This window comes from Osmerus mordax, chromosome 13 (genome assembly GCF_038355195.1).
Source record: "Osmerus mordax isolate fOsmMor3 chromosome 13, fOsmMor3.pri, whole genome shotgun sequence".
NCBI classification, from domain to species: Eukaryota; Metazoa; Chordata; class Actinopteri; order Osmeriformes; family Osmeridae; genus Osmerus; species Osmerus mordax.
In genome coordinates, this window is record NC_090062.1 from 10,779,094 (window position 1) to 10,795,138 (window position 16,045).

Consider the following 16,045-nt stretch of genomic DNA (forward strand, 5'->3'; position numbering starts at 1 on the left):
TCAGTATTGGCAGCTTGGCAGTTAGCTGAGGTTAGGCTGTACAATTCAAAGACAACGTTTTTGCATATGGTGATTACACCACTGATGCTTCAGGTTTGACCATTGAGAAGAGAGATGTCCTTTCCGACCACTTTCTCTATACAGCTGACTTGGAGAGTTTACTGGAAAAATGAAGGGTTTTTACTGCAATTCCGCCATCATATGACTTGGTTATGAGCCCTGAACTGGCAGAGGCCTTGCTGAGTCATGTTAACAGACGAAGCCGAGAGAGGAGAGAATGAAACGTCATTCACTGTCGTTGCCTCTCAGCCGTTGTGCTATTAACTTGGACTGATGGACTGGCTGAAGACTGGGGCGTTGGAGGCTCCAAGGACAGGCCATCTGGTCAGGGAGGGACACCTCCACGGCTGCCAGCCATGTCACTGTCCCCCCCCCCCCCCCGCCCCCCCCACTGCTCCTTCCTATTGAGCTCCTGATGCTGATGTGGAGCATGTGTTGAAAAACATGAGAAGGTCAGGTTGAAACACACACACACACACACCACTTAACCTATAACTTGAGTGTGGAACTGAGTGACCAATGGTGTATGTTTGTGTGTCTAAGTGAAGAGGATGCTGAACACCAGAAGGCCATCTGAGAGTACTCTGAGGGCAGTGAGCTGGAAGATACTGAGTCGAGCGGGGAAGAGAGTGAGAGGAGAGCAACAGAGCCACAGGAAGAGGAGGGGGGGGGTGCGATACAGAGAGGAGAGAGCGGAGGAAAAGATTAGGGTGAAGGAGAGTGAAGGAGAGAGCAGAGGAGGACAGAGTAAGAGGGAGTGAAAAAAATGAAAGGGGGAGAGAGAGGAATGTACGAGATTGGGATATGGACAGAAGAGAGAGAGAGAGAGAGAGAGAGAGAGAGAGAGAGAGAGAGTGAAGGATACAGAGAAGAGGGAGTCAGATATAGTCTTATATAACACTACTACCCAATATCTAATTTTGAAATGCACTTTAGCCTTCTAGCTAAGTTATTCCAGGATGTTGGATTGTCATGCAAAAATGATCTGTAGAAAGGCAGTGATGTATAGATATTCAACAGTGAGTGCATTTTTTCCATGTTATAGACCCTTTTCAGGATTTTCAAACGTAAATAATTTTTCCTTGTCAGAACAGTTGCAGTAGCAAAGGAAGGTGCCTGACCTTCAGTTGTCATTTTGCTGTGTCACTGCATCCAATCTCCCCTGTAGAGATCAGCAAGGATCGATTCCTGGTCAGGTGTGTGGGAGGTGTGTAAGATCCACAGGGCAGAAGAGATGAGAGAAGGGGCAGGGAGAGGAGAGGAGGAAAATATTTTCAAACATATGTCTGAGCATGTGTGTGTGTTTTCTAATGCTGGTCAAAGCAGGGCCTAGCACCATATGCTTGTCAATAGGGAGATTCCTGTGCTGTGTGTTTATGTGTGAGGGTTTGACTGTGTCTGATTGTGTTTGTTTACAGAGTGAAGGGCAGACAGAGAAGACCAGTATGTAGGGACCAGGAAAAGAGAGTGTTTATCACTGTCTGGTTTGTGGTGTATTTCCATCCTGAAGAAAGGTCTCATCATTGTTCCCATGATGGCCATGACTCTGCTGTTAGGTTTATATTTGTAAGTATTTACTTTTGCGAATCATAACATGCAGGTTTAAAAACGAAATATTGTTTGTATTGCTCAGTAACAGGTCAGAGCAGTTTTCTATTTGTGAGTTTCATACATACTATTTGGTAAGCATACATTTTGGTTATTCATATAACACATACTAGGTGATAGTAACATTTAAAGCAACACTCTCATCTAGTGTTCATTTGGTGTAACTACACCAGCCATCTGACACTATTCAATAATCATGTATTTTAAATGATCCAGTTGGTCCCATGTCCCATGCCTTGTTGACAAAAACAACAGTGTGTAGTTGAGTTGAAAATTAGGTGATAGGGCAAGGGTTTAAGGTTGAGGGTTAGAGTTCAAGAGCAGCTGAGAGGAGGGAAGGCCTCTTGTCGGTTGACTATCAACGTAGAAGCTTTCCATGATCCTTCCGGTCATTTCCCACACGCTGTACACCCGTCTCAATAAGTAACATTTGACATGTTAGTTTCCCCATAGAGGATCTGTCATAACCATCGTCTCTGTGCTCCGTTTATTCAACATATACAAAACTATTAAGTAAGAAAAGCAGTTGTTTTACATAATACAAACCATATATAAATTCAAGGCACATCATTTAGCTCATTTAAAGTATATATACACAAAAAGGAAATGCATTGTGTTTCTCAATCTGTTCTAATGTGTCCTGTACTGGTACCAACAGGTGTGTACAGTATGTAGGCTTTTCCATTCACACAAAACTCACACAGTACATAAACCCAAACACAACACTTGTACTCTTGTACTAGCTCTTCTCTGCTACACAACCATTTAGTTATAGAAAGGGTTCAGACAGCAGAGTGAACCAGTACTGAGCCACAGGCCTGAGGATAGTGAGGCCAGCTCCGAGGCACATGGCTCCAGTACAGTATGTACAGTGTCCAGACTATTACAACACATCTCAAGATCACAGGACATTGTCTTGATGCAATCTCCTTTGAAATCCAAAATGTTTTCAACACATGCTGACATACACTACAAAGCACCATTACCACACAATTTAACCATTATTCCCAAAAAGTACTGTGGTGGAACACAATACAAATATGACATAAGATCTTTTTATAGTATATACTGCTACTTTAGAAGATGAGGATAAACGGGATAAAGATAGTCTGGATAAAGAGTGAGGGTGGAATGGGATACAGTTGAGAGTAGATTGGGTTCGAGGGAAGACTGTCCAGATCTTTGCCAGTGGTCAACAGTGAATGAGACAACCGAAATGAGGCCTGATGGTTAAAAGGCCAGGACATTGTTCTGCATCTGTTGTGTCCCTCTCCCAAGGTTTTCCTCAGACCAGGAAAACAGGATGTGAGCTGCAATGTGTTGCTTTACTTAATAGATAAGCAGACAGGAAGCTGACTTCCTCTATCACAGGAAGCTCATTCCAGAGTTGTGTTTAGGTGATTTCGAAGGGCGGGTGAGAGGGCTGGACAGAGAGCTATATCCCAACAGCATACTGCCAACATGGCTTCCATGTATTGTATCCATTGTTTATAAATGGGGTACCCAGCTGGCAGTGGGGTTTAACTGAAACAAAATATGGAAAAGAAAGACAAAAAAAACCACACAAACTGACCAAACAAAACTAAAAAAGAAGAAAAAACATTTCAGAAATCAAATCAAGAGATACAATAACATTTTGGGTGTAAACCTCTCCCTACTGTGTCACTGTAGCAGGACAGTGATGTCAACAGCTAAATGGCAACTTAATACCCAACTAAAAAACCTAGGATGTGTGATCGAAAACACAACGTCAAATTCTGAAACCCTGCTCCACAGAAAGGAAGATGGAAGGTTGAAAGAACAACAGGTTAAAGCTGTTCAGAGCCCACCATTGTCCTCTGTGTTCTACTCTTCTTGTAGTCGTTTCCTGAGTTGGCTGAGATGTGTGAGCCACTGGGCCTGAAAGACTCAGGGTTGAAAGATCGACAATAGGCTGGGGAGTCCAATCAAATAAACTCGGGCCAGAGTTTTATTCTGTGAGCTTGGTAATCAGTGCTTCCTGCTACTGTGTCCCTGGGCACTGCTACTGTTGACAGCCTGGAGTCATTTTTGTGAGGGTGATTCGAAACAACTTGACTCGCTCACTGACTCATTAATTACTTATGGTTCACATTATAGTGGTTCAGTCAACCCAAAGAAAAAAGAACAACACCCAGTTTTTTTAAATGTCCCTCCTTCTATGTGCGAGGATGAACCAGATACCATTTTAAATGATACAGTCATCAATTAAAATCCCTCATTGCTGTGATTCAAATATTACAACTGTTGTCTTTGATGCCTTGTGACCGTTCTGTATCATAGCTCCGTTCTGTCCGCAAGACATAGTTTCATGGTTGATTTGTCTTGAAAAATGTAATGTTTTTTTTCCCTCAACAAACACTTTGTAATAAAAAGATATCAAAGTTATAAAATGTACAGGCTTTAAATTCAAGGCAAGTGTCAAAGATGATATAAGTAGAGGACTGACTGTATGAAGAGAGAACAAAAAAGAAAACGGCTTGTTCAACAGCAACAAGAAAGTAAGGATTAGAAAAGGTGGGAGGGATGGAAAGAGAAAGGGATGGATTGAGAGAGTGAGAGATAGACTGGGAGAGGAAGAGAGAGAGAGGGAGTAGGCCACTGGGTTTTTAGCCTGTTGGTTCTTTCGCTCAGTGTTGGCATGAACAAGAGTAGAGTGGGTGTCATGGTTCAGACTTCAGGGGTCAGGGTCGGGGTCTGTGTAAGGATTATCAATAGGGGCTGTATGTGTCTGGCCCATCCACCCCATACAGCTCGGCCAGGGGTCTGAAGCGTGGACCCCAGTCCTGGAGGAAATCATAGTCCAGGTTGGAGCTGGTGGAGGAGTTGTCCAGTGAGCTGAGGCTCCCGGCCAGGGACTCTGGGCCTTCATAGCCGTAGATGTGCAGCGTGTCATAGGGGATGCCATCCCGGTCATGGTCCGCCTCGTCCTTCTTCACCTCAATCATCACCGCCATGTCGCCCTTGCAAGCGGGGGGCCGCTGGACCATGGCGTAGAGGGAGGGGCCCTGGCACATCATGCTGCCGTCGTGGCGGGCCGAGGTCAAGATTGACACGTCATAGCCGTTGGTGTCCATCTCCCCGCCGCCCTCCTCGTCGTAGGTCACTAGCTGCTCGTGGATCTCTGCATTCTTCCCCATGCTCACCAATGCCTCCTTCTGGTAGCGCTTCCTCAGGACAAACAGGATCACTATGACTGCAGGGGGGAGAGGGAGGGAGGAAGAGGGAGAAGTACAGTATAGTGTGTAGTATGGTATAGTGGTAGGGATGGAAAGAGGGGGGAATAGAGAAGGAAAGGGAGATAAAGAAGAGAGAAGGGGGGAGAAGGAGAGGGGGGAAGATCAAAAGAGGCAGAGGAAGAAAGAGAGATGGGAGACAAACAGTCAGATAGGCATATCTTGAAGTTTTATCCTCAACAGAAGTTCCAGAGGAGCTTCAGGAGATTTACCGAGAGGAAGGACAGCATCTAGGTCTGGGACACACTCTGGGTTTTTAATAAGCGCCACAAGAGAAGATAGCATTTCTTTCATGAGGCAAATGAGATCTGTCTGTGAGAAACTTCTGTGGTTGAATGGATCTGGTGTGAGCTGCTCTGGGAACCTCATGATAACAAGTCCCAGAATTGAAAAGTTCATTTCCACTTTGTTCTATGTACTTGACAAGGAGCCCAGTGTATCTGATCCTCTGTTCTGCTCCTGTTTTTCCCACACATCTGCTTTGCTTAGCAACTGCTGCCGGAGCTTCCGGAGCTCCTTGCTCCAACTCACCAGCTTTTCACTTAACATCTGTGGCACAAGGCTCATCTAATATGACAAATAAGGCCTTCTCCCTCAGAAAGCAACCGTGAGAACGCATCAAAGTGAATATTCAGCTCAATGGCTTCTATTCCTGTTGTTATTTACATACTTGTGCATTATTCATACAATCAACACTGTGGAAGATAAAGGTTCTCACAAACACAACCTGGTCTGTAAACAGGACAGAAATATGCCGTCTGTTGTCATTGGAGACCCGATAAGAATCACTGATATAACTTCACCATTAGCTCAATAATACCCCCTGTCTTCACCCACAGTACAGTATAACTTAAATATACACTAACTAAAACCAGGTCGATGCTAACTGACCCTGGCTATGTGACATGGGCTAACCCAGACAAAACTGGACTGGGTCAAGGGATCTGGGCTAACTGACACAGGCTATGGGACTTTGGCTAACACAGGCTACACTAACCCAGACTAAGTGTCCCAGGCTAACACTGCTGGACTGACCGAGGATGGTGAGAATGCAGAGAAGGATGGCGATTAGAGCTGGCGTGCTGACGCCCATCTTGAGATGGGCAGCTTTACACTGGGTGTGGATCCTGTTCCTGTCACAGCGACACACTCTTATTGGCAGAGAAGTGACACTGCTCTTTGCCGGTCTCCCTCCATCGTTAATCCCAATCTCAAGGATGTAATCCCTGGGGTCGTCCACACTGAAGCTGCCGTGTTTTAGCAAGATGTTGGCAGTGTTATCTGAAAGAGAAACAACAATGGCGGTCAGGGGATCTTACTTTGGCCCGACACCTTTCCTGCCCCACGAACCTCAAAGAACATTCTTAAGGCATGACGAGAATCCTGAGAATCGCATTTGGCAGGTTACAATAGTGAAAGAATAGGATGTGACAGAACACACTAAGAGACCTCGCTCATGAATGTCTCCCCTTATATGGAATGATTGGAAATTACATCTAGAAGATGTACCTCTTGAAGATGTGTCACATGAACACGACATCCACATCCCACTGATTTCTTAAGTGTGTTTCTTCCGTTCCTTTATGACATTCCCCTGTAGGGCAGTGTAATAATGCACACATCTCCTAAAGAGAGCCATGTTCCTGTCTCAACTTAACAGGCTGGAATCTGAATTCAGCTCATTACACAGCTTCGCTTAACCGAGCCAGGTCACCCCCCAGCTCTCGCCAGATATGCAGAAAAGGGCCCATGGTCGGTTTTAAAGAGCTTGTACAGCATGAATATTTTACATACTTTCCCGCCATTTGTTGCTGTCCTGGTTTCCAACCTACTAGGTGAGGAGCTACTCAGATGTCTGATTGGTTTAGAGCTGAGTGGCGCACTGGCTGAGTGTTCCGTGTCGAGAGACACTATCCTGAGCCACTCTGTGACCTTGGAACCCACCCAGTACACCAGCGTCTTGTACTGGTTTGCCCTCTTCTCTTTTCTTGGTATGATATGGAGAGTTATGTACGAAAGTAGGTTGCCTCACCCTTGTTGTCAATTACTGAAAAGTTGGAGCTGGGCTCCATCAGTGAGAAGCTGAATGTGGCTGTTTGTTCATCCTTGTCTGTGGCTCGAATTGTCCCAATAACCTGCTCAATAAATGTAGAGAGAGGGGGGGGGAGAACAAAGTTAGCTTCATAACATTGTTGTAGGTGGCTGTCGTCATGGTAGTGAATAGACATAGTCTGGCACTTCAGGAAATCTTAGGCAGCGTGGTGACAAAGCGAGAGATTGTAAGAACATGGCCCCCTCACCGTGTTCTTCATGTCATTCTCACAAACGAACACATCTTCGGCAGAAAGCTCGGGCTCGTTGTCATTTATGTCTATCACGAGCAAGTTCACCTTCACAAAAGAGGCCAGTCCTAAAAGGCAAACCATCACTCTTCGTTAAAATACATTTTCAGTTGCGCTACTCTCTTTCTATATTTGTAAAGGTTTGGTTTGTCTACACATCGATGTTACTCAATAGGACTTTAACAGATGAAGATGTAGGTGTCAGTCCCACCTTGGGGCTCCTCCTGGGCTTTGACCTGAATCATGTAGGTAGCCTTTAGCTCACGGTCCAGCTTCCTTTGTGTAGACAGCTGTCCTGTGATGGGGTTGATTCCCACTGGACAGTCTATTTCCTCGATGGAGTACCTTGACAACACAGAGATCATGTCACATTCACACTCGGGACACTAGAGGACCACACCCGGACCATCAGTAACAGCGGTATTAGATACAGTATTTAAAAGTACTATTAGTTTTTTATTTGATCTGATCCACTGGTTTGATTGCAGTTGGTTATACAAATCAAGGTAATGAAGGTTTACCGCAGGGGCTTGTGTAGATAGGAGTGCCATAATAATCTTGGGTAGATAGTCAGTGTGTACCTTATGGTTTTGTTAACACGGTCAGGGTCTCTGGCTTTGACCACTCCTATGTTAGTGACCATGGTCTCCTCCTTCACGGAGAAGGTGTAGATGTCTCTAGTGAAGAAGGGGGGCTCGTCCACATCCAGAACCTGGATGACGACCTGTGCTTTGGTCACCGCCGAGTTCTTGTTGTCTGCTGGTTCCTGGAGGTTGTTCTCTCGCACATCCACAGAGAACGTGTAGCTGCTCTGGGTCTCGTAGTCCAGTGGCTGAAATACATCAATCCATGAGCCAGTGGTTAGATAGCCGAGACTTACTCTTCTGGGAGATGTTTTTTGGTGCATAGTGACTACAGTGATACTCAACTGATACTCATCTAAAAGATGTTAAGCAGTGTTTTTGAGAGGTGCTCAGCTATGAGGACCTATGGATCACATGAGGATCATAAAAGGGCAAGTGAGGAGGACTGATGCATGTCCCAAAAACACCACCCTCAAGCACTTAGTGGTTAATATGGTACCTGTTTCAGCATGAGGTTGCCATCTTTCGTTCGACTGCGCTCCAAGTCAAACTTGATATTGAGCGGAGCGGCAATGGTGAAGATGGGGTCTTTGTTATGCAGCTCATCTCTGTCCTCCAGCTCCAGGGTGCCGAGCTTCACATCCAGATTCTGGTTCTCAGGAACTGTAAACTCGTACGATTCTGGATAGATGGGAAGTGAAGATATAAGTTTGGATGGCTTCAAACTACTGAGCTAATTTAGTTTGTTGATTGCTTTTATTCACTGCTATTTATTTTGTTCTCAGGAAAAAAATAACAAATAATAATTGAACCATTCCTTGGTAAAGGTGGGTTATTACTTCTGGTAAAGGATGCCATGTTGTCATTGATGTCAGTCAGGGTGATAGAGACAGACGTGGTCGCCGTGCCCCCCTGCTTTTTCCCCCACGTGTCCTGAGCCTGGACAACCACGACGTACAGGCTGCGATGCTCACGGTCCAGGGGCTCGAACTTGGTCGTTATCAGACCTGGGACGGGCAGGATATCATTGTGGTCATCCTTAACCCAACCTTAACCTTGGGCCAGTGCAGCACAGGCGACTGAAGTGGACAGATCTTAATAGTGGTTGCTGAAATGGTTAAGGAGTGGGTGTGCAGTGTTGTTACCTGTGGAGCTGTCGATGTCAAAGACGTCCCCTCCTTGGAGCAAGGTGTAACGCAGCGCTGCGTTGGCCGTTGTTGGGTCATCTGCATCAGTGGCACTGGCTGTTATGACTTTAGTTCCTACAGAGCACATGTAGATGGATTTCACCTCAGTGTGTGTGTGGGTGTACATGTGTGTGTGTCCATCACAATCAGATTGACATGCAAAGAGGGACATTTTGGAATGTGTCTGCACCAGGAGGAAGTTCTTAGCCAGACCACTGTACAGGTGTACGAGTCAAGTATACATGTCGATGATTTCAGTTACCTCTATGTGACCTCTCTCTGATGGATGCATTGAACGATGGCGGGAAGACAGGATCGTTGTCGTTAATGTCTGTGACCAAGACCACAAAGTCCTCTTCTCGCTCCACCAGGTTGCTGCGGTCATCAAGCAGCTTGGCCCGAAGGAGGTACCTGCTCTTCTGTTCGCGGTCCAGCTGGCTGGTAACGAACAGGTCCCCATTCTCATTCACCATGAAGATGGGTGGGTTATGACCCACCACCCCCTCCCCTACTATCTCATAGTGTGTCCTCTCATTCACCTTGGTGGACCTCAACTGGAGGTGGAAGAATAAGAGAGAGAAATGATGAGAAAATTGATGAGTACAACGACTGATGAGTACAACAAGGAGAGAATCTCTAATCACAGTGATCAAACGACGGCACGGCTAACACTGCAGAATTTGCCATAGAAGCAATATATTCTAGCGGTATAATATATTTTTTTGCCTGTCCCAGAATTCCTCTGCTGATGAGCATACATCCATGTGAAAGGAGACAGAGACGGCGACATCTTCTCATACCTGTCCGATCTTGTATGGCACAGGAGCCGGCCGCTCCTCCTCCACGTAGAGCGAGTTCCACAGCCACTCTCTCTTGTGGCGTTGCAGAACGGGGCCTGCTGGCTTGCCGCCTCTCAGCTCAGCCATGCTGGCGATGAAGAAGGAGAGCAGGGCCAGGAGAGCCATGCTCAGCCCTGGTGCGCTCATCCCACGGGCAGCTTGCTGCCTCATCATCTGCGGAACACAGGATTAGACGACAGTATAGGACACGCGGAGGAAGAGAAACAGTCGTCCGGAGGATAAGAAGCGGTCACTCAAAGGTAAGGAAACAGTCACCCGAATGCTGAGAAACAGTCACTTGAATGCTGAGAAATAATCACTTGAAGACGAAGAAATAAGCAGTCAAACTCTAAAGTCTTGGAAGAACGGTGATCAGCAATCAGTAAGTTTACAGTTTAATCATTTTTGTAACTCACTGGTTGTGTTTCTAACTCCAGAAAATGTCCTTCCCAGGATAATTGTGGGTATCACGGAAAACCCACATTGTTGTAGGCACATGGGAGTAATGGGTGTGAGATGAAGAAACACCACCATCCTCGATAACATGCTTTATCTGGATTATGCTTCTCCTATTGTTGCCGGCCATTAGTGGAAGATATGGAGATCAGGTGGATTAGGGTTGGCAAGTATTCCCAAAGAGCTTAATCTCATATTCTTATATCTAAAACTACTCCAATCAAATGACCACCATGCCTGGCCTAACCTGACCTTTACACACATTCTGTTATTGTCACGGTGACCAGTAATAAACTGCACAGAGGGAACCAATCAGTAACTCTTTCACATGCCAATGGCATGGTAGTTTTCCTGTTTTCTTTCAATTTTGTTAATTAACATACGTCCTGTTTTTATTTTTGTTTAGATGAATAAGAGAAAGGTTGGCTGGTAGTTCCAGAGGCTGTGGAAGAAATTGGGATTTCCTGTTGCTCATGATCATTTTACAATCATGAATATTTAAGGACACTCGTGTCCTTAGCCTTTGTGTGTTTTGGTAATGAAAATAGTTTTTCACCCGATTTTCCCCTTTTGATATTTTTTTTATAAAAAATGAATTTTTTAAACGTTCCCCCTTTCTTCCGTTTTGGCCTGGTGTGTTTTCCCAGCAATGACGTGACACCTTTCATCAGGCACAGGAAGTGTAAACACAATGCCCTCTGGGAAATACGTCCACATTGCTAATGATGGGTCATCACCATAGTAAGGACTCACACCCTTCCTGCCATTCTGCTCATACCCTCCCTTTCCTTGCTCTTCTCTCTCTCTCTCTCTCTCTCTCTCTCTCTCTCTCTCTCTCTCTCTCTCTCTCTCTCTCTCTCTCTCTCTCTCTCTCTCTCTCTCTCTCTCTCTCTGTGTCTCTCTCTCCCCTCTCTCTCTCTCTCTCTCTCTCTCTCTCTCTCTCTTTCTCTCTCTCTCTCTCTCTTTGTGCTTACATAGAGTACATGTGTGTGTGTGTTTGTTTGTGTGAGTATGTGTGTGTGTGTGAAAAGCCCCAGTACTTGACAAATTAGATAGTTAGCCAGCTGCTCTTACACTGAGGCAGGTGTCTTACATCCAAAAATGTGAGTCTGGTGATGTCTCTTCGTCATGAACACACAGATGAATGTAATGTCTCAACCTACTTTCAGTCATAAAAACCTCCAAGAGAAAGATAGAAAGAAAGATAGAAAGAGTCAACTATTAGTTCCTAGTTAGCTATTAGTTCCTTATAGAAATGTTATGGTAATATACAAAAATAAAATATTAAACCTTGAGATTGTGATGCTATTACACATTTCAGTGTGTGCATGTGTGTGTGTTTGTGTATGTGTAAGCAAAAGAAAGAGAGATAAAAAGAGTCAGAGAGAGAAGGAGAGAGAGAGATCAAGATAGAGATCATTTGTGTGTTTACACGGTTCAGATTAAATTTAGGTTTAATCACAGAGCAGCCTTCAACAATCTGTCTGCCTGTCACTAGTCTAGGAAATACCGTCTGTTACTGATGAGCCATCTCGGAACTGACACACGCACACACACAAAAACACACCACAGTTTGAATTTTGAGGTGATGCTGTTATAGGTGGTTATAGGTAGTTATTTTTTTTTTTTACATTTCACCAAAAAAAACTAAAATCCTTTAATATTCACAGTTTTGTATATCTTGACACAATACAACAAAACACAACTACTACATGACGACAGTATTCAGCACAGTGTGAGTGTTCAGTGTGTTGTGTACGGTACTATTAGTCCGAGAGAGGTGGTGGGTAGGTCAGATTGTGTAGATCAGATTGTGTAGCCTACGACTCAAAGTAACACATGTAAGTCCACGGGCAGATGGAGGAGTTCACTGAGTCGGCTGGTTTCTTTTCTCCTTCTGAGCCCAGGGTATTAGAGTAAAACGGAACTAACACAGAAGGCTTGTGGGGATCATGTCCTCGCTAAGAATCTGCCCTGTTCTGAGAGCTGTGTGGCGTTATCTCTGCACTGTGTCAGTCACAGATTCAGGTTCTTCTGCATTGTTTAATTGTATTCAATTTAACTAACTGCATAACTAAATCACACAGTTAGTCTGTACATTATAGTTGGAGGTCATTTATGTTCCCTACTGTACACCCAACAATTTAAATCATAGTTTGGTAAGGAAATAAAAACACTTACCAAAAATGGGAAAAGTTTCAACTTGAGCTTATCCAGCTGTTCAGTCAGGATAGTAAGTCCAGAATGAGATGGGTCTCAGTCCAGGGGTTAGATCCCACAGTGGAGGATTGAGACACAGAGAGAAGGAGCCGTATCTGAGAGCCGTACACACAGCTGTGCTGTCTGTCTGTCCCCTGGTGTGTGTTGTGTCCTTCTCCAGGCACGCTGCTGACCGCTGTGGTCCCTGAGGGGTGCTGTTCTCAGGACGTCCCAGTAGCAGAGTTCAGCCCTGTTCCCTGGTTACGCCACCGTAGCCACTTCCTGCTATTGTCCAGTTCCTTTTCTTCTGTGGTGTCCTTCCATGCAGCTCCTGTGTGGCAGAGAGAGAGGGGACCGGAGATCAGAGAGGAGAGGCCAGCAGGCTCTATCTAGGCACAGCTGGAGGAACCCAGGGGTGAGGAGGGGGGAGAGCTGGGGACGAGAGGAAGGAGAGCGTGCATCATGGCAAGGTACGACTACACTGAAGTGAGTGGGGGAATGTGTGCGAGAGCAGAAACCACATGTTAGCAAGTCAGGCAGGCGGAGAGAATGAGAGAGAGAGTTAATGTGAGGGGAGAGGAGGGACTACCATGAGCAAGGCATTCGAACATCTCCTGCTCTCGCATCCACGTCCTTGGTGAGCACAGTGAAAACACTGAGAGAAAGAGAGAAAGCAGACAGATTCATTATTCATACCTCTGGGATGAAGATTATGATAAACAGGTTAAAGGAGTTAATCCCGGAGGATGGGAGAGGGTTGGATGTGTGTGGAGGGGGGGTATCTGACTCAGATCTGCCCTAAGCCGGTAAGTGAGATGAAGATGAGAGGGGCTTTCTCCATTGCCCCCACACCACCACCCTTCCACCATTAGTGTATATCTGCTATTATTTGTCATTGGAGGAGGAAGTGGAACTGTAGTTTGGAAGTATGTTTTGATCAGAGCCCCTGGTCTGCACCCCCCCCCCCCCCTCCCTATGCCACCTCCCCTCGCTGTAGATCAGTTTATTGAGATTGGATTTAAAGAGAAGTCAAGCCTCTCAGACAGAACAGTCCTATTAATACCACTGAGGAATGAGAGAGAGAGCCAGAGAGAGAGAGAGAGAGACATAGAGAGAAAGGAAGAGAAAGAGAAACAGAGATGACAATAAAGGCATTTCAGCAAAGGTTCATTGGTCATAAGGATTTTCTTGTTTGAATTTGTTTTTGTCGTTAACTCAAACTCAACCTTTATCCTGCAGTATATCTCCACTGGCATGATCTCCAGTGAGGTCTATTTTTTTTGTGACCTGGAATGTATTGCATTTTCTCCCCCTACTTTACATCCCAGACATAAACAAATCTGTTGTAGCATAAGAATAACACTCTGGAACCAAATAGGTTTGTTTGGAACCCCACCTGGTTCTTCCCATCATGCAAAGGGCACATATGGAACAATTTATCAGAGAGTCCTACAACAGAATTATTACAAAGGTTTTATGTAGAGCATCACCTTTCAGTTTTGTAGTAATGTAACCTGCCAATCCTGAGTGATCTGAGTCCGACCCGGCCCTCCCCCTGATGCCTGATGATGGCTCCTTAGTGAGGGGAGCTGATGGCTCTTTAAAAATAGCAGGGTCCCTGTCATGCTTGGTTAGCTGTGTCTGAGCAGCCCTGTCTGGGCTCCTCTGAGAGAACCTTGAGCTACAGCGTACAAGAACCCAACTGACTGATCTCAAAAGAAATGTGCCATTCTGCCCCAGGGCAGTTAGCTGGGGTAAGATGGGAGTGGGGGGTGGGGGGGGGGAGCGTACACACCCATCCTCTATTTTCTCTCTCACTTGCTTAGAGATGCACACTGTACACACACTCATGCACAGACACGCACGCACACACTCACGCCATGCACCACACACTGACACACACTCACACACCCAAGGAAACGACCGCCTAAAAAAGGATTAGACAGCAATGATATTTGCGAAGGGTGATTTTTACATTCCCCCACCCACACGCACATACCCCAATATCCAACGTATCGCCCTTCCCTCCAGATTTCACCGAAGTGAACGATTGCCCCCTCTTTCATCAGCCTGTAAACTCATCTGTGTGGTGAGGCAGAGGTTACACCACATCAATGACCTGAGCCCCACTTGTGAAGGTGCTGTCTGTAGAGATCACACTGAATCGCAGAGCAGGCTGACTGCCTCTACACAGCACCAATGGGCCCACGTCAGCCGGGGCTTTTTACCAATGTCACTCCTCGTTCATCTCAGACGGCTCATTATCAGCTTGTTATCAGCTCGTTGTCAGCTCTCAGGTGAGACTCACAGCAGATGCTTGGATGAAACACATTATGACCATCCATTGTGCTGGTGTATTTAAGTCACTGACTAATCTAAAAACTCAACGCTACAGATTTCAGCACTGGGACCAAACGTGTGACAAGAGTTGTTTTCTCACACTGCAGCTGTGAAGCTCAAAGCACCGGCAGCAATTTCTGGCGTAAAAAAAGAAAAGAAAAGAAAAGCCACTTAGTTATTTGATAAAACAGACACGGGCAAAGCTTTCATGTTGTCTTCCTTAGACTCACATGTTGGAACCGTTAATACCCAGAATATATTCCCTCCCGGTCTCTCAGATTGGCTCAGGGTTTCATCATAGGCCCGCATTCTGCCCTTCATACTGTCTCCAATAACAAGCACACAGATGAGGGAAGATCACAGCACTAGGTGTTTCGTGCAGAAAAAACAGCTTTCCATAAGAAACCAGGAAACCACATGATATTGAAACAGCTTTTAGTAAGAATTGCAATATTTCACAGCATTCTTCTCCTTGCAGTACAGAAACTCCATGTTTTCCGTTTGTTCCAGAGTTTGATCTTGTTTTATCTATTGTTCAGGTGCACTCCACCAGCTTTTCTCATATCAACTCAGGCCTTGTGTATGAAACAAACACATTAATGACAAATGAAATGGTGATTTACACCAATCCGTTACAATCTCCTTGTCCTCCAATCAGAACACCCTAATCGTTTGAACCTCCCATCAAAACACCTCAAATCTCTCCCTCTTCCATTACTTCACTGAGAAATAGATGAGATGTGTGGATCTGGATCATATTATTATAATCTTCTGCATACAATGCGATTTGGGAGATATTGTGTCCAAAAGGAAGATGGTTTCCAGTGTTTAGAGGTGTAGTAGTGTTAGGTGTGTCTCCAGGTTATGATGTAGGTTGTGATTCAGCTTGGTAGTAATGTGTCATCAGCTATCTTTGACTCTTGACGTCAACTCCCCCAGGAGCCAGTGGTGCTGGGGTGTGATGTGCTGTTCTCCCTCCAGGAGAGCCCGGGCCCAGCGTAATCTCTTCTGGACAATCCCTAATCAGGGGGTTTCAGGCCTCCCTCGCTTCCTTCCTCCTGTGTGAGTGTGTGCGTATGTGTGTGCATGCGTGTGTATGTGAGCAGTACAAGCCGCTGTCCGGTAGTTGAACCGCCTGTCGAGGAGGCTCCCCTCCTTTCATCAGACATGCAGATT

At 45.5% G+C, this 16,045-nt stretch overlaps 1 protein-coding gene across 1 annotated transcript; it reads right to left on the minus strand.

The window, feature by feature from the left end:
* Window positions 1-2,134: 2,134 nt before the first annotated feature.
* Window positions 2,135-12,701, minus strand: cdh5 (cadherin 5). The gene is made up of 12 exons (XM_067249027.1): window positions 12,512-12,701; window positions 9,836-10,048; window positions 9,298-9,589; window positions 8,994-9,110; window positions 8,688-8,855; window positions 8,348-8,529; window positions 7,846-8,096; window positions 7,476-7,609; window positions 7,223-7,332; window positions 6,955-7,057; window positions 5,958-6,203; window positions 2,135-4,882 (listed from the first exon to the last, which is right to left on the minus strand). Exons 2-12 carry the CDS (start codon window positions 10,046-10,048, stop codon window positions 4,398-4,400), a joined length of 2,301 nt encoding a protein of 766 aa, XP_067105128.1. The 5' UTR covers window positions 12,512-12,701; the 3' UTR covers window positions 2,135-4,397.
* Window positions 12,702-16,045: the final 3,344 nt, after the last annotated feature.